We start from the raw sequence: 26,667 nt of genomic DNA, 5'->3' as shown, positions 1-26,667 counted from the left end.
CATTGTATGTTTTCAAGAAGGAGTTAGATATAGCTCTTGAGGCGAAAGGAATCAAAGGATATGAGGAGAAAGCGGGAGCAGGCTGTTAAGTTGGATGATCAGCCATGATCATAATGAATGATGGAGCAGGCTCGAAGGGCTGAATGGCCTACTCCTCCTATTTTCTATGTTTCTATGACTTGATCAAAGATTCTAAGGGGTCTTGACAAGCTGGATGTGGAGAGGATGTTTCCTCTTGTGGAAGAATCTAGAACTAGGGGTCACAGTTTAAAAATAAGGGGTCGCCCATTTAAGACAGATGAGATTTTTTTTTTCTCTGAGGGTTGAGAGTCTTTGGAACTCTCTTCCTCAAAAGGTTGTGGAAGCAGAGTGTTCGAATATCTTTAAGGCAGGGCTAGATAGATTCTTGATTAACAAGGGGTGAAAGATTATTAGGGGTAGGTAGGGATGTGGAGTTGAGGTTACAATCAGGTCAGACATGATCTTATTCAATGGTGGAGCAGGCTTGAGGGGCCGAGTGGCCTACTCCTAATTCGTATGTTTGTTTGTATGTATGTGTGTGTATTTGAGGACCAGGATCTTAAACCCAAGACTAAGGCCATGGTTTACCAGGCAACAGTGATCCCCGCGCTCCTCTATGCTTTGGAGGCTTGGATGGGCCTACATCAGGCACCTACTGGCGAAGGATCCTCCAAATTCAGTGGCAAGAAAAACAGTCCAACAGCAGCCCCCTCTCCCAAGCCAACTTATCTAGTATCAAGGCACTGATCAGTCAGATCCAACTCTGCTGGCTGGGACATGGCTTTCATATGCCCTGAAGCAATTGCTCAACTCAGAACTTGGTCTTGGTAGGAGACTCACAGGAGGACAACAGAAATGCTTTAGTGATGTCCATGGAGCATCCCTGAAGAGGTCAAACATACCCATTGACTCATATAAGATCCTGGTTTGTGACTGACCAAAAAAGATGTACCAGCCTGTTGAAGCTATAATACGGGACTACATACATGCTAAATGGCATGCTATAGACCAGGCTTGTCCAACCTTTTCGCACGGGGGGCCACATTTGCATGTTTTTCTAACCCAAGGAGCTGATGAGCAATTTTTGGAAAGATAAGGTTTGACACAGCAATAAACTGAATTTGAGAAAAATGTTGAGGATTTAAGAAAAGAAATAATTGCTGAGCAAAAGTACAGCAATGTCATAGTAATAAATTGTTAAGTTGAAAAAGAATAATTAATAAAAATGACCAGAGTGTGAGAGGGTGAGAGTGTGTGTGTCTGCTCACTCACAGACTCAGGGTGCTCACTTACTCACCCTCACTCACTGTGAGTGGGTGTGTGTGTATACGTGTTGGTGTGTGGCGGTGAGAGTGAGTGAGAAACCTGAAACTGGGCGCAAGACAGACTCGTACTCCACTGCCCCCAGACGCTCAGTCACTCAGTCTCTGGCACTCCCATTCCCCCACCCCTCACCCCATGCACTCAGTCACTTGGTCTCTCGTACTCCCCACACCCTCCCCCACACACTCAGTCACTCGGTCTCTCGAACTCTTCCCCCTTCTCCCCCCACACATGCTCAGTTACTCGGTGTCTCACACTCCCTTGCACACACTCAATTTCTCACTCCCACATACCAAGGCACGGTCTCCCACATACTCACCACGGCACGGTGCTCTCCCCTGGCCCGCCGGGGCTCCGTCCTCCCCAGGCCTGCCGGCCCTTGGCACACTCGCCAACACTGGCATTTGCTGCTCCTCCAGTCAGAGACTGTTTCTCTCCCTCATTGTGAGCCCATCAGCTGCAAATGCGGGAGAAAAAAGGCCTGTGATTGGAGGAGCAACTCCATGCTGAATCCTCCATTGAAATTCACCTGTTTGACTGGAACTTTGAAAACTGGCTTTAGGGGCCACATAGAGGAGCTATGGCCTACAGACCGTATGATGGACAAACCTGCTATAGACAGAGCTAAGCGATTCGACAAACAGTGGATCAGTCCTGCCATATCTAGTCATGAATGGTGGTGAACAATTAAAGATCTCACTGGAACCTAGCACTTGATTGCAAAAGATGAGACTGAAGCATTTGCAGCCATCTACAGCAGATGTGCCAAATGGACAATTCTTCTTGGCCACCTCCTGAGGCTCCACCGTTTTAGAAGAAAGCCTTCAGCCAGTTCGATTGACTCCATGTAATTGTTTCACCTTACTCTCTTGCTCTTTTGTTACCCAGGGAGCTCTGGATTTGTTTGCCTTACCTTCCTCCTTTGTGGGAATGTACCTTGGCTGTACCTGAATTATTTCGTCTTTAAAGGCCGCATTGTTCCATTATAGTTTTGCCTGCCAATCTTTTGATTTTAATTTACCTGGGCCAGATCCATTCTCACCCCTTTGAAGTTGGCCCTCCCCCAATTATTTTTGCCCTGGATTTCCCCTTGTTCTTTTCCTTAGCCAACCGAAACTTTATGACACATTGATTACTATCTCCTAAATGTTCCTCTGCAGACATTTAATCTAACTCATTCCTCAGAACCTGATTCAACAGTGCCTGCTTCCTGGTTGGGCTGGAAACATACTGGAAAAATTCTCCTGAATACACTCTAGAAACTCTTGCCCCTTATTGCCCCATATGCTATTACTATCCCCGACTATATTCTGATAATTTAAGTCCCCCATTATAGCTACTGTATAATTCTTTCACCTCTCTGTAATTTCCTTGCAAATTTGACCCTCTATCTTTCCTACTAGTTGGTGGCTTATAGAGTACACCCAGCAGTTTAATGGTATTTGCATTTTTTTTTTTAGCTCTAACCAAATATAGCTCTAAGGCACATCCTCTTTCTCCAGCACTGCAATGCTCTCTTAATTAATACTGCCACCTGTCCTCCTTTCTTTCATTCCGTATCTTTCATGAGCACCTTGTATTAGTACCCAGCCCTGCCCTTTTTTGAGCCAGGTCTCCACTATTGCCGTGACATCCTATTTTCATGTGGCTGTCGGCGCTTGCAGCTCACCAGTATTATTTACTACACTCCATGTAATTGCATGCATGGTAACCCTAATTTAGACCTTATTGCCTTCCCTGTTAACTCTGATCTCACCTAATGCAGGGTACCTTACTATTTCCTGTTTTCATGATATCCGCCTCTCCCAATTCTCTGTGCACTTTGGTTTTCCTCTCTAATATTACCCCCTGGTTCCCAGACCCCTGCCCAATTAGTTTAAACCTTCCACAATTGCACTATCGCCCCGCAAGGCCAGTGGTCCCAGCTCTGTTCAGGTGCAACCTGTCTGGCTTGTATGGCTCCTGTATCCTACAGAACCAGTCCCAATGCCCCAGGAAACAATGGCCCTCTCACCTGCACCATCTCTGCAGTAACGCGTTCAGCTGCATCATACTCACTCGTGCCTGGCACAGGAAGTAATCTGGAGAGTACTACCTCTCGAGGTCCTGCTTGCTTGCTTCTTTCCTAACCCCCTAAACTCTGCCTGCACGACACTATCCCTCTTTTTTGCCTGTATCGTTGGTACCGCTGTGAACCACAACCACTGGGTGTTTCCCCCCCACCCTTAGAGTGCTCTACAGCTGCTTGGTAACATCTTTGACCCTGGCACTAGGGAAGCGACGGACTGTCCTGGATTCATGCTTGGGGCTTCAGAAATGCCTGTTTGTTCCCCTAACTATAGAATCTCCTATGACTATTGCGTTCCCAATTTTCTTCCTGAGCGCCCCCTCCACCGCACCCCCCCCACCCTCTCCTGTACATCTGATCCAGCCATGGTGCCATGAACTAGGTTGTGGCTGCACTCTCCAGTGGAACCATCAGTTTTGCCAGCATTCAAAACAGAATTCTGTTGGACTTGGGAGTGAGATCCATTCAGGACACTCCTGCATTAATCAGTCTTGGCTGTCTGGCGATCATCCTCTCTCTCTGCATACCCTTAAGCTGCATCAATAAATGGGCTATCCATGAAACTCATTCTCATGGATGCACCACAGTGATGCCAATAGGTCCGTAAACTCAAAAAACCCAGAGCTGAAGCTGCTGCAGCTGATGAAACTTCCTGAATGTTGTTATGATCTCTGTAGAGACTGATAACTGGAAGATAGAATTTATTTTTAAATGTCAATAGCTGATAGGTTGACACAACAAGATTTCAAGTTTTAAGACTTCGGCTGTAACAAAAATCTAAAAGCACAACAACTAAACACTATCTTTGTAGGCAACCAATACTTTAAACCACAAAATAGAACCTTCCCCTTTTCCTTTTCTAACCAAAAATATATTCCACAGATATACTATGAATTCACCGGGAACCAGTCCAAGGTGATTCTTAGCTCCTAAGAATTTACTTCTGATTTTTTTCCTTTCTCAGCCTGGGAACTTTTAATCTCAGAACTGTCTTTCACAGTGAGGATCTTTTCCCCGGAACTTTTTCCTCTAGTGCAACCAAAGCAAATCTTCCAGCCTTGTTTTAAGTCCTTGTGAATTCGGTCTTTTTAATCAGAGTGCGAGCACCCGCCTGCATTCCCAAGTGGTGAATCACAGCTTCTTACAGCTCATAACTGCTCTCCCTCTCCCAGATCCTGGCAGACTAACCTTGACTATGAATTTTCAGAGGTATCTTAGACTCTTCCCCCTTCAAAGCCCGTCTTCATGATAATCATGTGGACCTTGTATCCAGGTAGAAATGCTGATTAGTTATCACTGGGACCCCAACTTTCTTTTAACTTGGATGTAAATAGACACTTTAAAGCACAACTGGTTACAACTTGATATTCTCAACACTTTTCTAGGACTTTGGAGACTCCAACCTATCCACTGTTAGCACACAGGCTGCTGCCATTGTCTCTAAGTGTAAGCACCTTGCACTTTCGTCTCAGTAAAACAATCTGGGTCCCCTTTAATCTTTAACAGTCAGACTACCCAGGCTTGCTGTCAGGCAGACTTCAGTACAGGCCTCATGACCTCCTTCATTTTTACCTTAAACTAAAGACACAGTCCCAAAACATAACAATCTTATAAACCTCATAATGTAACATGTGGATGCCCAGGACATAAGAAGTGTCCTGGAGTTTCCACGTGCAAAAGGATGCTTACTCTACAGGTTTGAGCTACCCTACCATGCCTCTATTTATTAGACTAATAAACTTACGACTTAAATAAATACCAGCTGCTTACTAGTCAGCTGCTTCTGTGGAGCTGACAACACTTTATTTATAGGGAGGTTAACTGAAAAGTGTTTTTTTTTACTTAAAATCCAAGGAATTTAGAAAATTAGACTTAATTTACTGAAAAATTCAGACCCCTTTAGTGTATCTATTCTTTCCTATTTAATTTTTACTTTATCCCGTCGATTTCATGTAACATTGGACTTGTCATTCAATTTTTCTGTAATCTATTGCAGGATAAAGGTGGTAATTTCAACCTTGTCACACAATCTAATATACTTCTCCAGAAACTAACAGTTAGTTAATTGGTATGTGTGTGACCCTATAATAAGCAGCATACCTGTAAGTGAATTACAAAGCAGCAATTCAATGAAACATAAATTGAACATTGTATTTTTGGGTATGATGACATTTGCTTTTTGATTGAATTGCAGCTTTGTAGATATCTATTAACCTACTGTATATTAAAATAACTTGAAGATTGATGGTTAGTTTTGAGCACACTTTCACTGCTACCCCCAGCAATGTAATTAATTTTATTTTTTCTTGACCAGCATTAGAAGATCTGGACAATTTCATAAATCACAATTGGACATGTCAAAAACTCTATAAAATCAAATATATGTTCTGAAACCCAGATGAAAAATAGAACTGGCACGGGGTGATTTTTGTTCCTCTTCCCTCTAGCTATTTCGAGAATGGCAATCCTTGTTGCAAGTTGACTGGGATATCAAAGTCCAGTTCCAGCTACAAATAGTAACATTCTAACCAGCTGGACTTGTCATTTTCTCTATTCATTAAAAATTCTCCATTGTTGTGAATCACATGTGCTTCTGTTTTAAAAGGAAATAATGACTAAAGTCAGAATCAATTGTAAAATATTTGGAAAAGAGATATTAGCTCATTCTGGAAATAGATTGGTGAAATTACTTCAATACAAAAGTCAATAACTGCAGATTCTGGAAATCTGAAATAAAAACAAAATGCTGGAAATACTCAGGTTAGGCAGCATCTGTTGCAAGAAACAGTGTTAACATTTCAGGTTGAGATACCCTTTCATCAGAACTGAAGAAGGATAGAAATGGAAGCATTTTTAAGCCAATGGAAGGGTGGTGAGGTGGTAGGAAGAACAAAAGAGAAGGTCTGTGTTAGGGTGGAGGGCAGGGGAGGTTAAATAACAAAATATTTCATGATGCAACAGCCAAAGAGAATGGTAATGGGTAAAGAACAGAAACAAAAGTTGTGTTTAAATGAGGTCTGAATGGCTACATAGCAACCATCTGAATGCAACATGAAGGGAAAGAAAGAAACAATATAAGACCAAATCAGAAAAACAGAAAAGAAGGGGAAAAAAAGGCTAAGAAAAGAAAAAAAACATAGGACAAGATGGAGGCAGAGGTTATGACCCAAAGTTGTTGAAGCCGTTTGAGTCCAGAAGGATAAGTTCCAAGTCGAAGGATAAGATGCTGTTTCTTGAGCTTGCACTGAGCTTCACTGGGACACTGTAGCAGGCCATGGACAGAAAAGTCAGCGTGGGAGCAGGGGCAGAAAATTAAAATGTCAAGCAACTGGAAGCTTGGGTCATGCTTGCGGATTGAATGGAGGTGTTTCGCAAAGCAGTCACCCACTCTGCTTGGTCTCCCCAGTGGACAGGAGACCACATTGTAAACAGCGAATGCTGTATACTAAATTGAACAAAGTACAAATAAATCGCTGTTTCAACTGGAAGGAATGTTTGGGGCCTTAGATGGTGAGGGGGGGAGGTGAAAGGACACGTGTTGCATCTCTTGCGCGTGCATGTAAGGGTGCCGTAGGGAGGGCAGGGTGTGTTAGGAGTGACTTAGGAGTCGACTAGGGTGTCAAAGAGGGAATATTTCTTATGGAATGCTGAAAGGGGAGGGCAGGGGAAGATGTGTTTGGTTGTGGCATCACATTGGAGCTGGTGAAAATGGCAAAGGATGATCCATTGAATACAGAGGCTGGTGGGGTGGAAGGTGAAGACAAGGGGAACCCTACCATGGCTCTGGGAGGGAGGGAAAGGAGTGCGTCAGAAATGGGTCAGACACAGTGGAAGGCTCTCAAGCATGCTGGGTGGGAATCCTCAGTTGAGGAAAAAGGACATATCAGAAGCACTGGTATGAAAGGCTGCAGCATCGGAACAGATGCTATGGGGATGGAGAAACTGGGAGAATGGAATGGAGCCCTTACGTGAAGCAGGATGTGAGGAAGTGTCATTGCAGTAGCTATGGGAATCTCTAGGTTTGTAGTGAACATTAGTTAATAGCCTATCTCCAGAAGTGGAGACAGAGAAGTCAAGGAAGGGAAAGGAAGGGCCAGAGACGGACTACGTGAAGGTGAAGGAAGGGTTGGGGTGGGGGGGTGGGGCGGGTGGGGTGGGGGGTGGGGAGGGGCGGCTGTGGTGGTGGTGGTGATTGGCGAAGTTGAACCATGATAGGGAATCCCCTTCGAAAGTTCCTAGGTATGTTTTGCATGTCAATTGCCCAGAAGTGCAATAGAGGAGATGGTGGCATAGTGGTAATTTTGCTGGACTAGTAATCCAGAGACCTAATGCTCTGGGGACATGTGTTCAAGTCCCACCATGGGAGCTGGAAGAATTTGAATTCAGTAATAACTCTGGAATAATAACTTAGGCAGCATCTTCTAAATCCACGACCACTACCATCTAGAAGGACAAGGGCAGCGGATACATGGGAACACCACCACCTGGGAGCCACTCACCATCCTGACTTGGAAGAATATTGCTGTCCCTTCACAGTTCCTGGGTCAAAATCCTGGAACTCTGTCCATAACAGCACCATGGGTGTACCTACACCACAGGGACTGCAGTGGTCATGGAGGCATCTTACCACCACCTTTTCGAGGGCAATTGGGGATGGGCAATAAATGCATGCCCACATCCCATAAATGAATTAAAAAAAAAAGCAAGTCTCAAGACCATGATTGATTGTTGTAAAAACCCAATTTACTCATGCCCTTGAGGGAAGAAAATCTGCCATCCTTACCTGATGAGACCTACATATGACCCCAGAAATGTGGTTGACTCTTAACTGCCCTCTGAAATGGCCTAGCAAGCCACTCAGTTCAAGGGCACTTAGGGCTGTAACAAATGCTGGCCTTGTCAGCAATGCCCACATCCCATGAAAGAATGAAGAAAAAAAGGACAATACATTCCAAAATCTCTGAGTAGTTGCAATTACCCCCTCCCCAATGCACATGTATTCTGACCCCTTTTCTGCTTCCCCCTCTCTTTTTCCCCTGTCCCCAAAATATTATGATTTGCTTATTCGTGGACTGAATGATCACGTTGCAATGTTCCTTTAGTTAATTGGCAATTTTTTGTGACTCTGGTTAGTTGTTTGGAGACATTGGTGCAGAATTTCCTGCAACAGTGAAATTAGTGACGTTTACTGTAAACTTTGTTGTTTTACACGTTAATCTTGATGGTACGAAGGTACTCCAAAATTACCTGGATAATTGGACTGCAGTAGGCATGGCGCTGAATCAGAAGAGGCACAGTCAGTGACCAATGTTTGCTGTATATCTGGCTGCTCACTTGGATGTTTGTGGGTTTTGTTCTTTTACCAGCGCACAGTCAAAATAAAGATTCAGGTCTTCAATGCATTGATTGTTTGACAGGCAATTGGGAATATAATTCTTGGCATTGCACGCATGATACTAATTCAGAGGATGGGCAAGAATGAGGTAGAATTGATACCAAAAATGTACTTGAGAATTTTTAGTGGCGATTTTCCTAATTGGGAAAAGATGCAGTTAAAGAAATCTGTTCAATTTGTATGGATTTCCTGTATGAGTACAGGTCAAAACTCTGCAAACACTGAAGGTCTGTTTAGAAGCTGGACCTACAGTAACTGAGGCAACAGCTTTATTAAAGTTGTCTTATTGGTGAATATTTTGAATTCACAAAAGATTGCACAAGCATTCAGGATATCATTGAATTGGATAATGATATTTGCAGTGTAGCTGAAAAATAAAGAATACAGAATAAAATCCAGAAGCGGTTTTATGTGGACCTGACACCAGCATGCTATCAAATAACAAGTTGTTACCAAGTACAAGTTTGTTTTGGACTCTGTTCTGGTATAGCATATAATTTGGAAACCTTGGTATAAGCAGTAGCCTTTGTTCTTTTTATATATTGGTTATATTTATTGGTAGATACCTGAAATGTTTGAGAAGCACAACACTGATTATTTCTTCCTTCCAAGCAATAATGTTTCAAAAAGCAATATTTATATCGGAATGTTGAAAAACTTTCAAAGTACTGTTTTCTGTGGGACTTGTGCTAATAATATTTGGTTGCGATCTATGATCCTCTAATACGCTACAAAAGTATTTACTACACATCACGGTGGATCCCCCACCCGCATGGGTCTCCTCCACCTGCTCCCCGGCGGGCCTGCCTCTCACCCCAACCCCAGGCCGGGCCTGGTCGGGCCCTACCCCACCCCAGTTTAAATAACTTACTCTGAAGAGCTTGTACGCCCATTAAATGTAATGTTACCTTTTGGAAGAAATACTTTTTTGTGTTGAACAGTTAGTTTCACAGAGTGAAACAGAGTCATCTTTGCTTTGGAGAGCAGATAAACAATAAATAATCTGCAATAATTTAAGTGATATTTAGATGGTTTATGCAGATGGTTATGTTGTTAAGAAGATGGCTTTCCATTGGTGCCATTATTTTTGAGTTTTAAGTTTCAGCAGTGAGAAAACAACTGTTAATTAAGGAATTTAGCAATTGCCATTTATTTTAATGGGGGATGAAGCTATGGTTAATCTCTCATTGTTCCAAAGACTGCAAAAGTCTTAGGCAGTTATGGCATGACATAAGCCACTTATGCCATTTCCCCTTTGTCCTATACAATGGACTGTATGATGTAGATGCACCATTACAATTGTGCAATTCTCAGTTCATCCCTTAATTGTATAAATGCTCAAAAGAATTCCCTATTCCTTACCCCATTCCAAAAAGAGAATTGCAAAATAAACACAGCTTCATGACCATTGGCTTAATAGTGGGTACACTGGTTTTTCTAGATGATATTTGTTGTATGTCCATATTTGCCAGAAGAATCTAACAAAATATGGTAAATTAATAAAGTAACAAGAAGCAAAGAGTGCAGTGGACTTAGTGCCAATTTTGTGACAAAATTACATCTTAATTCATAGTATCCTGTTCAGAGTTTTTAAATTTGTTGACCAAGGAATATAGAAGGGCCCTATAAAAACAGATTACATTCAGTCTCATCTAAGTAAAGGATAGATGATATGTGTAATTTTAATTTTAATTTTTCAATCAGTTGTGTAATGTTTAAGTGCCATAAATGAAAAAGACACTGCCTTGTCATGCAGTGAATACAGTGCAGAATAAGATATTACATACCATAAAAGAGAGAACTTAAAAGCTTTCCTAAGGAAAGTGCACCCTGTACCTTGAGATAAATCGCATTTTATCCCAGTCTAACCAAAAAAGCTGTTTACAGTTCCACAACGTTTGTCTTGTTTGTATATGATGCAATCCATCAGCTCCTGCTCAAGCTAGTAATAGTATAATGACTACAAACATTCAAGTGGCTTGCCGACAAATCCCAAGTGGATTGAAGTTATGATCTGATAGTCCAAGAACTCCATTGTCTGTTCCTGTACATTACCAGAGGATTGTCACACAAAGTAGGTTTCAAGCTGTGACGAGTTGCCAAATCGTTCATCTATGTTGCACTGTCTAGCTGCTGAGCCACTCTAATGTATTAAACTGTCTAGTAACATGTTATTTGACACAACTTTATTTTTGCCAACTGCTCTTGGGAGCCCCACTTGTGTTAATCCTCGTGCTGTGTTCCTTGATGTTGCTATCACTTAGTTTGTGATGCAAATAACCAACAATTTCTAGGCAGTGATGGAGAAACTGCCAAACTCAATTGGATCCACAGGGACTCATTCAGATGCACAGGAGCTATGTGAACTGTATTACTAAATCATTTTGGGGTAATATTTAATTTGAAGAAATTGAATACATGTAAATGCAAACTGGTAAAATACCATTCTTCATTTATACCTGAATCAGCTTTGAGCTTGAAACACAAGACAAGTTTTTCCCTCTTGGAGCTATGGCACATGGCATGTGCAAGAATGTGTCTCCAGGAAAGCATTCAAAAAGCAATATTCGATTATGTAATATTTACGTTGAATCATAAATAGTTAAGCCTTCACAAGATTGCAGAATACTAAAGGATGCTACCATTTTAATCCTTTTCCTTGAAGCAGAGGCTACATTATGCTCCTCTTACTGTCATTGCTATAATATCTTTCTATATACCATGATGTACTTGTAAAGAATACTGCCTTTCTAAGGTCCAGAGTAGATTTTTGTCATAAAAATTCTATTGTATGATTCACTTTTTCTGATGAGAACTATGTATTTAAACATATTTTTGAAAAAAGCTAATGTAAATCAACTCCCTGTTTTTAACAGATGTGAGAGTTGTGTGGAACTGCTGTTTGTTAGAGGTTCTGGAAACTGCCAGGAGTGTGGCACAGCACTACGAAAGAACAACTTCAGAGTGCAACTCTTTGAAGATCCTACAGTGGACAAGGAGGTAGAGATTCGAAAGAAAGTATTGAAAATGTAAGAATTTTATTTCTCCTGTTGGCTAACATCTGTGGAGATAATTACGTAAACAGCATTACATTAATAGAATGTAATATATAGCACAGAAACATGCTATTTGGCCCAACTGGTTCATGCCAGTATTTATACTCTGCACGAGCCACCTCCCACTTCTAATTACCGCTTCCCAGCCTGCTCCCATGTTCCTTATTCCCTTCTCCCAAATATATTCACCAGGCCACCCCCCCATATGTTTCAATGCTATCTGCTTCAACCACTCCATGAGGCTGAGTTCTACATTCTCAGCACTATGTATTTTTAAAAAAAAACTCAAAATTATTTATTTGACCTGTTAGTGGCTATCTTGTATTTAGTCCTGTAGTTCTGCCACATCTACCTATCAAACTGTTTCATAATTTGAAAAATCTCCTCTTCGTCTTATAGAACTCCAGCTTGCTGGATGTTTCCTGGTAACTGCATCCTCTCAATTCTGATACGATCCTTGAAAATCTTTTCTGCACTTTCTCCAGTGCTGCAATATCCTTTTTGTAGCATGGAGACTAGAATTATGCACTGTGCTTAGAACTTAGGTTAAATTAAACTTCAATGTTAAATTTAACATTACTTCCCTGCCTTTATAGTCTGTTTCTCTAAAAGCGAGTATTGTTTGTATTATTTATGGCCTTAGCAACTTGCATTGCTACTTTTAGTGATTTATGTTTCTGTGATCCCAAATTCTTTTGCTCCTCTATCTAATTTAGTTTCTTATCCTCCAAGGAATAAGTGACTGCCTTATTCCTCCTGTCAAAATGAACTACTTCACACTTCACTGTATTGAATTACATTTGCCACTTTTTCCACCCAGTTTGCAAGCCTGTTTATCATGAGCTATATTTTGGTGCAGACCTCTACATTATTAGCTATATCCCAATTTGACAGCATATTTAAGGTGATTAGCAAATGAACTAGAGAAGACATAAGGCAACTTTATTCTGCATAACGAAGTGTTATGATCTGCTCTCTGCTGCCTGAAAGAATAGTGAAAGCAGATTCAGTAGTAACATCCTAAAGAGAATTGGATAAATACTTGAAGGGAAATAATTTATTGGCTATGAGGAGGGGAATAGCCTCCTTCTGTGTTGTATCATTTTGTGATTCTATGATCTGAAAATTTTGATACCGTGTCTCCAATTCCTCAGTCCAAATTAATTTGATATATTCTATAATAGTAAACAGTAATAGTCCCAACACTGATCTCTGCAGGACACCATTTCCCATTCTTGCATGTCTGAGGAGCATTCCTCAGCTCCTATCGTCAGTTTTATGTTTTGTCAGCTATTCTGCAACCTGCTTCCTGACTCTATATGCCCTGACTTTGTCATGAGTCTCTTGTGTGACACTTTATCAAAAGCTTTTAAAAGTCCATATATGTTGCATCCACTTCATTGGCCAGGTCTGTGCTTCTTTTTATCTTTAAAAAATTCAATAGTATTAATTAAACGTGACCATCATTTTATAATTCCATGCTGATTTTTAAATTATGTTTACTGTCACTGTGTTTCACTATTTTGTCTTTTAGCAAAGATTCTAGTACCTTGCCAACACAGATGGATAACTAATCTATATTTCTTTAAATTTGTTCTGCCTCCCTTTCTGAAGAAAATAATTTATGTTATGGCTACCAGTTCCGATCAATGGTCCCCACCCAAAATATCAATTTATGTAACCTCTCTACAGATCATAACTAACCTGCAGAGTTTTTCCAGCAGTTGCTGATTTTTTAATGAGCCTTTGGTCAATCAGAATCTGCATTGATCTTGGGAAATCATCAATATGCCAAATATCACAAACTAAGTACTGATATTAATGCATCATATATGAGCATGCCAGATTAGTATAAAAGTGAATTAACATGTGTAATTATTTTAATCTTTAAAGACATGCAAGTTATACTTAATCACAGAAGAAGCATACAGGGCATGCTTTTAAATGCCACATTTGCTCAGTGGTTGCATATTTGCTTCTTAACCAATAGCTTGTGATTTTAAACCCTGCTTCAGGACTGATGTTGGCTGACTTGTCGGTACTGAGGGAGTGCTGCACTGTTGGAGGTTCTGTCTTTGTATGAGATGTTAAAGTCTGGCTGTTTAGGTGGACGTTTAAGACATTATTTAAATAAGAGCTTTCCTGATGCCCTGTCACTTATTCATTAGATTGCGTCACCAAAATAGATTAATTGGTAATTTATAACATTTCTGTTTGTGGAATTTTGCTGAGGGCAAATTGACTTGTACAGTTGCCAACATAAATGATGACTGCTTCATACATAATTAGTTGGCATTAAGCACTTTGTGGGACATCTTGAGGATGTGAAATGCGCTACTAAAGTGCAAATGCTTCTTTCTTAATATTGGGTAAGAATGGTTGCATGTGTTCTAAGAATTAAACGTAGTTTTTAAAAAAAAAAGTAGCCTTTTAAAATCAGTGTGAGGAATGTTAGTGCTGGGGAATAGAACTCTTCTTATTTTATGCACCTACTATTGGCATCGAGTACAGCCAGATACAAAGTAAAACTCCTGTTCAGATTAACCAAAGTCCCTCAGCCCAAACTCAAAATTGCACCACCCACTGCGGCAATCTGAGTTTCCATTTTCTACAGCTGCCATTCCTTGGGCTCTCTTGAGTAAGATTGCTAATTAATGGCAGTTTTGTGTTGTATTTGGACAGAGACTGTCCCAATTCATTTTATATGGGACTATAACTGCTAGCTGGCATAGGAGAATACAGAAGCAAGATGCTGTAGATGCTGGAAATACTCAGCGGGTTAGCAGCACCTGTGGAGAAAGAAACAGAGTTAATGTTTCAGGTTGATGACCTTGTTCCAATGATCGATCATTACCCTGAAATGTAAACTCTATTTCTCTCTCCACAGATGCTGTCTGACTTGTTGAGTATTTCCAACATTTTCTGTATTTATTTTAGGCACTGTGGAATGTTGTTCCCATCAATCTGGGATGGTTAGTTAAAAATTTACCCTTTACAGTACTTATTTTGCTTAGTTATTAACTATATCAACTACATATCAACTCCCATCTACAAAATTATACATGTGATTGAAATGGACAACTGTATGATGCAACATCCATATCCTTTCCTGTCACTGGTTGTCAAAGGTTAGATGTGCAGGTTTAACAACACAGGAAAGGCAAGCTCATAATTATGGAGCAGTTGAAGGGAAACTATTCTTTTATTGATGTTTTATCTTTCCTTCAATTTACGCTTAACTGTTTTTCTATGTGAGATTAGTTTTCAAGGGGAAGGATATTATATGCTGAAGTATTTACAGTGCAGACTATAATGCAGAAACTGTATCGATCTTTCTGTGCGTTGCATGTTAAGTAGGCTTGTAAACAAACCAGTTTTGATGGTGTGCCATTTTAGGAGCACACTATATAAGATCGGAACTTTTTTTAGAAGCCTTTCAACTTTGAAACTGGTTTATTATGGATTTGACCTATACTTACCAGTACTTGACCAAGGAGGATTTATCTTCAGTTAAGGTTTTGGATCATTTGGCTACCTTCACCCATAATGATCTTGAATCTTGAAATTGTTGGATTCTTTCACAATCCTAAAACACAAAGTCCAGGTAGTGTTGGCTGTCCCAGCACCTTTGTTAATCTGATTTAGGATGCATTAATGCTACAGCTGTAATGTTGCTGCAAAGCAAAATTGCATTGCATCTCAGTTTCGGTTATGGTATGAATTCAGCCATTGGAATGAAAATATTCTCTAGAAAATTTTTAATTCTGGATTTGAGCTACATGAACTTAGCATCAGTGCAAAGAGGAAATTGTTTCATACCAGAACTGAACTTGCAATTTTAATGCACCCTTAAATATTTCCCCAGCTCTTTGTGGAATCATCACAGCATTGCTCAACTGCATTTTTCTGTAGGCTCCACAAGTGTGTGATTCCATTAGATCAACACAGCATCTCTCCAAATCCAGATTATTAACATACATCAGTACTAGCTGAGTTGGCGTGTTAAGAAAATCCTCTGTAAAGAGCTGGTACTTAAACAATTATTCATTAAATTTGACGATGGGCACTCTCAAGTTGTGGTGAGCAATTTATATTCTGAAATAAGTATTTATCTAATGTTCAGAGCTAGATCGTTTGTGCTTGCAATGCTGAACTTTATGTTAAATTTAGATGTTGTAATGCGTTGATTTTTAAAATTTAATTTTTTGATTTGACTAATGTATAATAATTTGTGATGCTTACAATTAACAAAATCTAAATGTTTAATTTGTTTAATAACCCTGTTTACTCCTCTTTGGATATGAAGATACAACAAAAGAGAAGAAGACTTTTCCACTCTGAAAGAATACAATGATTTTCTTGAAGAGGTTGAAGATATTGGTAAGTTTGAAACTTGAAGAATGTTCATGAAGTTAGGTATAAATGTTTAATCAATTCAGAAATACCTGTGCATCAAAAGACCAAAATTATCAATTCCTAGAAGTAGTTACAAGTATCACATTGGGTAATCATCGGGGATAAATATGTTTGGTTTACATATCCAGCTTAAACCTATACATCCTTTTTAATACTGGGACATTAGCAACTCGGTGTTTTTGTGTAATTTTCTGAAATATTTAGATTTATTTTTCTACTTGAACCCTGCAGTTGTAGTGGTTTGATACAGTGGAGTGATTTATTAAGTCACATCAGAGGGCAGTTGAGAGTCAAGCACATTGGTGTATGACTGGAGTAACATAAAGGCCAAACCGGTTGGAGATGGCAGATTTCATTCCCTAAAGGTAATTCATGAACCAGTTGGGTTTTTACGACATTAGATGATTTTATTGCAGTCGCATTCCATTTTATTATTTCCAGATTTTAAAAAATATATTTTTGAATTCAAATTCTCAAACTACCACAGTGGGATTTGAACACTTTTATTTTCTGGATTACTAATCCAGTTATGTAGCCCACATAGTGGGCCTTACAGTGCCTTACACCATGACTTGTAGCTGAATTCTTAAATTTGGCTGTGTATTTCAATTGGGTTTCTGATGTCAAAACTGCAGATTGCCCAGCCAGAAGTGCAAATTCTTGGATTTTGTTTGGGATACTTTTGACAAGTAAGCTTTCAGATTCCACACTGTCATGTGGGTAAAGACAGATGTGGAGCTTCTGGAAGAGATGCATGTGTTGACCTTATGGAATCATGCACTGGACTCTTTCTTATAATATGGATTTTGGCTGGTTTCAAAGTAAATTGACCATAACTCACTTGCATAGCAGTACAAGTTCTCAGCAAAACTAATTTACTATTTGTGTACGGAAATCTTAGTAGTCAATGCATTAAAAAAATGTCTACTTCAGCAACAAGTGAAGAATGTAATTGCTAAATGCAGCAATACACATTGCCTGTCTTGCAATGTATTAATGGTTGAATAGTTGAGTATTCAAGTTGGGGAGGGAGGCAACTGAATAATATTTAATTGTTCATGATTATTATAGGGATTAAAAAACATATCAACTGTCATATTAGAGATTTATTCAATTGTAATCTGTTTGCTTTCCATGGAATAGTTAAGTTTATGTCATGGAAGTGGTTCTATGAAGCATTGAATAAAGTCCTTGGAATATAATTGTATATGGCGCTTCTTGGCACTTCTCAGAAGTCAGTTTATGAAGTGACTTACATTCCTCCTGAATGGGTTTTCTTCATGCATTGTGCATTAGGCTGCATCATTCTCCATGTTTTGCGGAAAAATTCATGGCATGTAGCATCATTTAAGTTTTATTTTTGGTGATTTGCCTTGTTTCCTTTACTTATTTGTTACCATGTACATAAATGAATACTAAAATTCTTACTAGATTTGTATTGTGTGAATAAGATGAATATTGAGGAGATTGGGGCTGATTTGAAATTGGGTGTGGTTTTATTCCACAGTTTAATACTGTAATTTAAAGTATAGAATACACATTGGAGTAACATGTAAGTGTGACCAAAACTACTGAAGATATAACTTGAAGGATGCTAATATAACTGCTTTTTCCACCTAACAGAATTACATTGGATAACAAGGCAAGGGTACAATAGAAAAAAAGACGTGGGGAATTATAGGCTTAATACAGTAATGCAACACAATGACTAGATCTTGAATGGTCATAGAAATGTAGTAAAGTAAATTTGAATTTCAGTATACTCCTAATAAATCAAAGTTTTTTTTGCTTGAGAAATATTAACAGCTATGTCAAATTTTGCAACTTTCAATTAGGAGTGCTGGATGATATTGGATAATTAGACTCATTGTGTGCTAAGGTTTTCTTTTTTTTTGCAGTGACTAATCTGACCAACAATGTGGATATAGAGAACACTAAAAGAAAAATGGAGCAATACCAGAAGGACAACAAAGATATTATTTACAGAAACAAACTAAAACTGGTCAGTCAGTTGATCTGTTTAATTTTAAAATTCCTATCCTGGTGAACTTTGCCTAAATGTATAAGTAGTTTTGTAAATAGAGTCCCTACCAATTATAGCGGACATATTTGTGTGAACACAAGTTACCTGCTATATGCGATAAACGGCATATGTTAATAAAGTGAAAAATGATTTTAGTTACAGTGTCATACTTTTTTTTTTAGAAACTTCCCAGTGGGTTTTGTTTACTAATGGTTGAGCCATAGAGTGAATATCTTTGACAAAGCCTTGTAACCTAGACCATGTGCACTAGCTTGATCCAAGTGAAGGGCACAGTAAATAGTCAAACCACGGCAGAGACCAGCACATATAAACCCTGGAAAATGAGGGCCTTATTAATTAGCCATTGGATCAAGTGGGTCTTGCTGCCCAGCTTAATGCAGGGGAACAAGTTTGGCATGTCTGCAACCAGGTCTCCGTATCGTACAGTGACGCTTAGCAGGTAGATAATCTTCTCAGAGATTGGTCGAACAAAGGAAAATATTTCCATAGACCCATAAATGGAGCCTATTGGAAGCAGAAATTAAACTTTCCTTTTAAATTTAATGTGAAAAAGTAACTAAGCACAGGCATGACAGGCCAAATGGATTCCTTCTGAATTGCAAGATTCTATTATTAACCTTCAGTACTGTAAGGAGAACAATGCCAGACTCTCTAATCTCTCCACATAACCACAGCATCTTCTCCCAGGCTTTGACATCGTTCTTAAAATGTGATGCCCAGAAATGAGCACAACACTCCAGCTGAGACTTAACTGTGTTTTATGAAGGTTTAGCATGACTTCCTTGTTTTTTGTATTCAAAACCAAGTATCCCTTGCCCTTTCCTAACCACCTTATCAATTTGCTCTACTACCTTAAAGATTTGTGTATATGCATCCCAAGTACCTTCTGCTCCTGTGCTCCCTCAAAATAGTACAATTTAGATTACACTGGCTTTCCATACTGCTCCTCCCAAATGAACTTACCTGCCTAAAATTGCACCTGACGAGGATGGGACTGCCTGTTTCACCAGTTTTTCTATGTTCTCCTGATGTCTGCTTCTATCCTCCACACCATTTAACATATGTAGTATAAGGGTCTGCTACATAAAGGATTAACGTGGAACTGAGTACAGTAATGCCCACACAATGATATAAGAGAACACATGACCCGCACTTAGGGGTCAGTGTAGTGTTGGACAGAGATGTGTGAGGAAGCAAGCATGGAGACAGCTCCTAGCTTGAACTTTTTACTGAACCTATGTATATAGTTTCTAATAGTTAATAAATACTTACTGTTGAACTACCTAAGACTACGAATACCATAAAACCTACTGAACTACGCCCAACACCTTTCAACATGGTGGCAGCAAATGGAACAACTCAAAACCTCGCATCGACTGCAGAAGAAAATTAAAATCCTAGAAAACTGAAGAAAAAAATAAAAGAAGCATTCTGACCTGAAGAAAAGCTCAAGAAGTGAAGGCGCAGAAGGGAATTGCCACAGAAAAGCTTCAAAGAAAGGCTTGGAAGTTGAAGGCAGAAATTAAATTCCTCACTGGAGCAGAAAACCCCATTGAGTCCTGTGGAAGTCTATCTTTAACACCAGAGCAGAGTCAACAAACCTAGTAGGGGTGAGTTAAAAATCTCAAATTCTTGGACAATGCAAGTCCTGAAAAAAGTTAGATACTTCAGTGGTCAGAAATTGCCGCTTAAACCGCTGCCTGAGAAACCCGATTCCTGACCTGTCACCTGAAGATGTGGTGGCTGGGCTTGCTGCGAACAAAGAAAAAATAATTAATTAAAAATTAATCGCGACTGAGTAGGCAGCTTTAAAATCCCGCAAAAGCTGAGATTTGATGCCTCCAAGACCTGAGAGCATTGTGCTAAAGCGGGGAATACTCTAACCAGTCAATCCAGGCAGCCACTGTTGAGAAAGTTTAAATGCTGAGGTCATGAATGCCATTACTGCAGAAGCCTGCCAAAACCAGCAATTGCGGGAAAGCCCTTTGTGCAGAAGGGTATGGTGGCGCCATCTTGGATTTTCAGAAGCCTGTTAAAGCTGAACCTGCAATTTAAAAATTTTAATCATGAATCAGAAATCCACTCTTCAGATCAATTTGGACTTATCCAAGGCTCAGATCAACCTCGAAATTGGGGACTCTGGAGAAAGAGATTCCTCAGATACATAAACAAAAATTGCTGGAAAAACTCAGCAGGTCTGACAACATCTGTGGAGAGGAAAATAGAGTTAATGTTTTGAGTCCATATGACTCTTCATCAGAACTAAAGAGAAATAGAAATGTGGTGAAATAGAAGCTGTTTAAGGGGAGTGGGACAGGTGGAGCTGGATAGAGGGCCAGTGATAGGTGGAGGCAAAGGAGAGATTGCCAAAGATGTCATAAACAAAAGGTCAAAGGGGTGTTGACGGTGATGATATTAGCTAAATGATGTGCTAATGGTGATGTTAAGGGTAGAATGCAGGATGAGCAAATGACAGATGGCCCTAGTGGGGGTGGGTTGGGGGGAAGGGATCGAAATAGGCTAAAAGGTGGAGATAAAACAACGGATTGAAATAAATTTTTTAAATAATAATAGAAATAGGTGGGAAAAGCCAAATATATATATTAAAAAATATATAATAATTATTAGAAAAAAGGGGATCAAAAAGGGGGTGAGGATAGATACATTCCTCAGATACATGATTTCTTCAGGTCTGGATAAAAAGACAGAAGCTGACCAAATTAATACATTGCTTTATCTGGTAGGCCTGTAAGCCAACTATATAATAGACAAGGAACCAACGCATCATCTCCAAAATTTGAAATTCTAAAATCATTGAACGCTTATTTTAATCTCTGAAGTAACAAAATCCTTGAAAGGACTAAATTTAATAAATGTGTCAACAGCCAGGAGAACCTGCCGACTCCTTCATTAATGCACTGTACAGAATGGCTGAAGGCTTTGATTATGGTGACTTGAAATCTAAGCTAATAGGGGATAGAATAGTTGTCGGAGTGGTGGATGAAGCACTCTCGGACCTGCTTCAAGCAATGGAAGATTTAATCCTTGAAAAGGCTATCCAGATTGTCAGGCAATCTGAAATACGTTTGTAGCACAGACCCATATTAAGGGAAGGAAGCAAACCATGATACAAAGTAAATCCCACTGTCCAGTTAGTGAAACATATTATGATCCCAGCTGATGTTACTACTGGACAAGCCAAATCCTAGGGTGGAATCTGAACCGATAGATCCTAACTTTTATATTTCGTTTAGATACGTGGAGAATGGCTACTGAACGGGGTCACAGGAGTCAGTTGATGAACTTTTAACAGAAGAATAAAACAATTATTAAAAAGAAAAGATGAGCTATATTGCAATACTTCACCCACAACTACAGCTTTACACATACAGATATGTAAGGATAACACAAGTTAGAAAAGCTATCTTGTGCGTTAGTGTTCACAGTAAGCACACAGTCCACGTAAACCAATAGCTGACCTGTGGTCAGGTACACCACAATCTGAAACCAAGTGACAGATGCTACCTGAAAAATAGCTGCTATGGATCTCCTCTCAACTCCCCTCAGACACTTGTCACACTGTGAGTCAACCAGTCTCACTGAACTCCGTCTTTCACATGAGGGTTTCCAATTTCCACTCTCGAAGGACTTGCTTTGTAATCTTCCCCCAAATGACGCTTTCTCTCAGGCGCCTTCCACAAGGGTCTACCTCCAGGGTTTCAAACTCATCTTCCGATGTTCCTCTCCCCTGGATCATCACGTGCATTCAAGCTTTCTCCCACACACACACACTCTCCCTGACTCAGTCATGCCAACAGAACACCACTACTTCACATGCCTATAATGAGTTACAGACCGCCGGCTGTCCTTGGATCTTCTGGCTTCTCGCACACCTATATTGCTTTAAATCTGTGTAATGCAGCTTTCTTCTCTTTAACCTTGAAGCTTGGAGCCTTCCTCTCTGCTCTTCATTTTCATTTCCATAGAGCAGAACCTTTTCCAGATTCCTGTCCTTGTTCTTTGACTCGACTGTCCTTTTGGGGCCTTTCCTGTTCCACTCCCCTGGATTTGGGGACTTTCTTCTTTAGTTTCTAGAACCTGCTCCTGCAGTTTCCTCTCCTTCCCAGTCTCTCTTGGCAGCTGGCTTCAACTGGACTCTGGTTTGGGACTGGCTATCTGTCCCTTCTAGACTGCTTCTGCTGGCAGCTGTTTCCAACTGAACTCAAAGTGCTTTTTAAAAAATTTTCCCTGTCGCTGTGTGTCTCTCTCCCCCTCTGGACCCCTGTTGCTAGGCAACAGCAGAGTTTTTTTAAAACCTTGTTTTAACTTTTCTAAATCAGTATGCCCCCCCCTCCCGATAACATAACCCTTGATACCCTTACTGATTAAAAATCAGTAAGATTCTTAGCGGGTTTGACAGGGTAGATGCTGAGATTCTCTTTCCCCTTGTGGGAGAGTCTAGGACCAGAGGGCATAATCTCAAAGTAAAGGGGCGCCCATTTAAAACAGAGATGAGGAATTTCTTCTCTGAGGGTAGTCAATCTGTGGAATTCTTTACCACAGAGGGCTGTAGAGGCTGGGTCGTTAAGTATATTCAAGGCTGAGATAGACAGATTTTTAATCAGTAAGGGTATCAGAGGTTATGGGGAAAAGGCAGGAAAGTGGAGTTGAAGATTATCAGATCAGCCATGATCTCATTGAATGGTGGAGCAGACTTGATGGGCCGAATGGCCTACTTCTGCTCCCACATCTTAGGGATGTAACAGTAATAAAAGACATTAAGTTCATCACAGAAGAAGAAAATGAAGTTAACCCTGAAGCAGACAACAGAGGAGTATAGTAATTGGATAAGATAAAAATGGAAAGGTAGTGCTAAATAAAGCACTTAAATTTAACAAATTACCCGATCCAAAAGGGATGCATCATTCTTTGCTCGGGGATGCTATGATCAAGATGGCAGAAGCTCTGACCAGAATCTTCCAATCTCCCTTGGATATCAGAGTGGTGCCAGAGGACTCGATGATTGTAAATGCTATAGCCCTATTCAAAATGCCAGCATCTACAAGTCAGACATGGTAGGAAATCTACAAATGATCACTGTAATGGGAAAAAATATTCTCACTTGGAGAAGCATGGGTTAATAGCGGGTGCCAGCTTCAATTTGTTAAAGATAAATCTTGTCTGACTAATCTGATCAAGTTCTTTGATGAAGTAACATAAAGGGTTCGTGAAGGTTGAATATGGATTTTCAAAAGGATATGGTAAAGTACCACATAACATACCAACTCAGATAATTCAAGCATGGGGGGCGAAAGGGACACTGATAACTTAAGTAACTTAAGTTTCAATAAGGTTGCCTCTCCATTCTTCTAAACTCCAATGAGTACAGGCCCAACCTACTCAACCTCTCTTCATAAGAAAATCCCTCCATACCTGGGATCAACCTAGTGAACCTTCTCTGGACTGCCTCCAATGCCAGTATATCTTTCCTTAGATAAGGGGACCAAAACTGTTCATAGTATTCTAGGTGTGGTCTAACTAGTGACTTGTATTGTTTCAGCAAGACTTCCCTATTTTTATACTCCATTCCCTTTGAAATAAAGGCCAATATTTCATTTGCCTTCACTATTACCTGTTGGACTTTTTTTCAATTCATTCGTGGGATGTGGGCTTCACTGGCTGGGCCAGCATTTATTACCTATCCCTAGTTGCCCTTAAGAAGGTGGTGGTGAGCTGCCTTCCTGAACCGCTGCAGTCCATGTGGTGTAGGTACACCCACAGTGCTGTTAGGAAGGGAGTTCCAGGATTTTGACCCAGAGACAGTGAAGGAACGGCGATATATTTCCAAGTCAGGATGGTAAGTGGCTTGGAGGGGAACTTCCAGGCGGTGGTGTGCCCATCTATCTGCTGCCCTTGTCCTTCTAGATGGTAGTGGTTGTGGGTTTGGAAAGTGCTGTTGAAGGAGCTTTGGTGAATTCCTGCAGTTCAATTGTAGATTGTACACACTGCTGCTACTGTGTGACGGTGGTGCAGGGAGTGAATGTTTGTGAATGTGGTGTCAATCAAGCTGAATGGTGTCAAGCTTCTTGAATGTTGTGAGAGCTGCGCTCATTCAGGCAACTGGGGAGTATTCCATCACACTCTTGACTTGTGCCTTATACATGGTGGACAGGCTTTGGGGAGTCAGGAGTTGAGTTACTCGTCACACGATTCCTAGCCTCTGACCTGCCCTTGTAGCCACAGTATTTATATGGCTAGCCCAGTTCAGTTTCTGGTCAATGGTAACCTCCCCAGGATGTTGATAATGGGGGATTCCATGATGGTAATACTATTGAGCATCATGGGGCGATGGTTAGATTCTCCCTTGTTGGAGATGGTCATTGCCTGACACTTGTGTGGCATAAATGTTACTTGCCACTTGTCAGCCCAAGCCTGGATATTGTCCAGGCCTTGCTGCATTTGGACATGGACTGCTTCGGTATCTGAGGAGTTGTGAATGGCGCTGAATATTGTGCAATCATCAGCAAACATCCCCAATTCTGACCTTATGATGGAAGGAAGGTCATTGATGAAGCAGCTGAAGATGGTTGGGCCGAAGACACTACCCTGAGGAACTCGTGCAGTGATGACCTGGAGCTGAGATGAACTGACCTCCAACAACCACAACCATCTTCCTTTGTGCTAGGTATGACTCCAACCAGCAGAGAGTTTTCCCCCTGATTCCCATTGACTCCAGTTTTGCTAGGGCTCCTTGATGCCACACTCGGTCAAATGCTACCTTGATGTCAAAGGTAGTCAGTCTCACCTCACCTCGGGAGTTCAGCTCTTTTGTCCATGTTTTAACCAAGGCTTTGTATGTTAGCTTTTTGTGATTCATGCGCAAGGACTCCCGAATCCTTCTATAGTCTTTCTCAATTTATATAATATTCAGCTCCTCTATTCTTCCTGCCAAAGTGCATAACCTCACATTTTTCCACATTATATTCCATCTGCCAAGTGTTTGCCCACTCATTTAACCTGTCTATATCCCTCTGTAGACTCCTTATGTCATCCTCACCACTTGCCTTCCCACCTATTTTTGTATCATCCGCAAACTTGGCGATAGTACATTCACTGCCCTCATCTAAGTCATTGATATATATTGTAAATAATTGAGGCCCCAGCACTGATCCCTGTGGCACTCCACTAGTTACAGGTTTCCACCCTGAAATTGCTCCCCTTATCCCAACTCCCTCTCTTCTGTTAGTTAGCAAATCCTCGATTCATGCAAATATACTATCCCCAACACCATGGGCTTTTTTCTTATTAAATAGCCTTATGTGCCGTACCTTATTGAACGCCTTTTGGAAATCCAAATATATTACATCTACTGGTTCCCCTTTATCTATCCTGCTTGTTACCACCTCAAAGAATTCTAATAAATTTGTTAGGCATGATTTCCCCTTCATGAAGCCATGCCGAGTCTGCTTGATTAGATTATGTATTTCTAAATGCTCTGTTATTACATCCTTATAATAGACTCCAACATTTTCCCAGTGACAGATGTTAAGCTAACTGGCCTGTAGTTAAATGTTTTTTTTTGTCTCCCTTCCTTTTTGAATAAGGGTGTTACGTTGGCCGTTCTCCAATCCTCTGGGACTTTCCCAGAATCATAAGGATTCTTGGAAGATTACTATCAGTGCACCCACTATCTCTGTAGCCACTTCCCTTAATATCCTAGGACGCAACCCATCAGGTCCAGGGAACTTATCGGCCTTTAGTTTCCATAGTATTTTTTCTTTAGTGATGGCTATTGTACTTATTTCCCCCCCCCCCTTTTGCCCCTTGATAATTTAGTATTTTTGGGATGCTATTAGTATCTTCTACCGTGAAGACTGAAGCAAAGTATTTATTCAACTCCTCTGCCATTTCCTGGTTCCCCATTATTATTTCCCCAGCCTCATTTTCTAAGGGGTCTATATTCACTTTGGCCTCTCTCTTCCTCTTTATATATTTAAAGAAGCTCATACTGTCCGTTTTTATAATACTTGCTAGTCTTATCCTCAAAGTTTATTTTCTCCCTTTTTTTTGTCATCTTTTGTTGGTTTTTGAAACTTTCCCAATCATCTGGCTTACCACTAATCTTTGCCACATTGTATTTTTTCTTTCAATTTGATACTGTCCTTAACTTCCTTGTTGAACCATGGTTGGTTTATCCCCTTCATTGAATCCTCCTTCCTCACTGGGATATATCTTTGTTGAGAGTCATGAACTATTTTCTTAAATGTCTGCCATTGTTCATCAACCGTATTTTCTGCTAATCTTCTTTCCCAGTCCACTCCAGCCAACTCTGCCCTCATTCCTT

At 40.3% G+C, this 26,667-nt stretch overlaps 1 protein-coding gene across 1 annotated transcript in view; it reads left to right on the top strand.

The window, feature by feature from the left end:
- mnat1 (MNAT1 component of CDK activating kinase) overlaps nt 1-26,667 on the top strand; it is a 169,349-nt gene that overhangs the window by 17,581 nt on the left and 125,101 nt on the right. The window contains exons 2-4 of the mRNA XM_078562267.1: nt 11,684-11,836; nt 16,170-16,243; nt 18,178-18,281. Of these exons, the coding sequence (XP_078418393.1) occupies nt 11,684-11,836; nt 16,170-16,243; nt 18,178-18,281 (331 nt within the window). The remainder of the gene's footprint in view (nt 1-11,683; nt 11,837-16,169; nt 16,244-18,177; nt 18,282-26,667) is intronic.

The sequence above is a fragment of the Cetorhinus maximus genome, chromosome 18 (genome assembly GCF_964194155.1).
Source record: "Cetorhinus maximus chromosome 18, sCetMax3.hap1.1, whole genome shotgun sequence".
NCBI lineage: Eukaryota > Metazoa > Chordata > Chondrichthyes > Lamniformes > Cetorhinidae > Cetorhinus > Cetorhinus maximus.
This window is presented reverse-complemented; position numbering and strand designations above follow the sequence as displayed.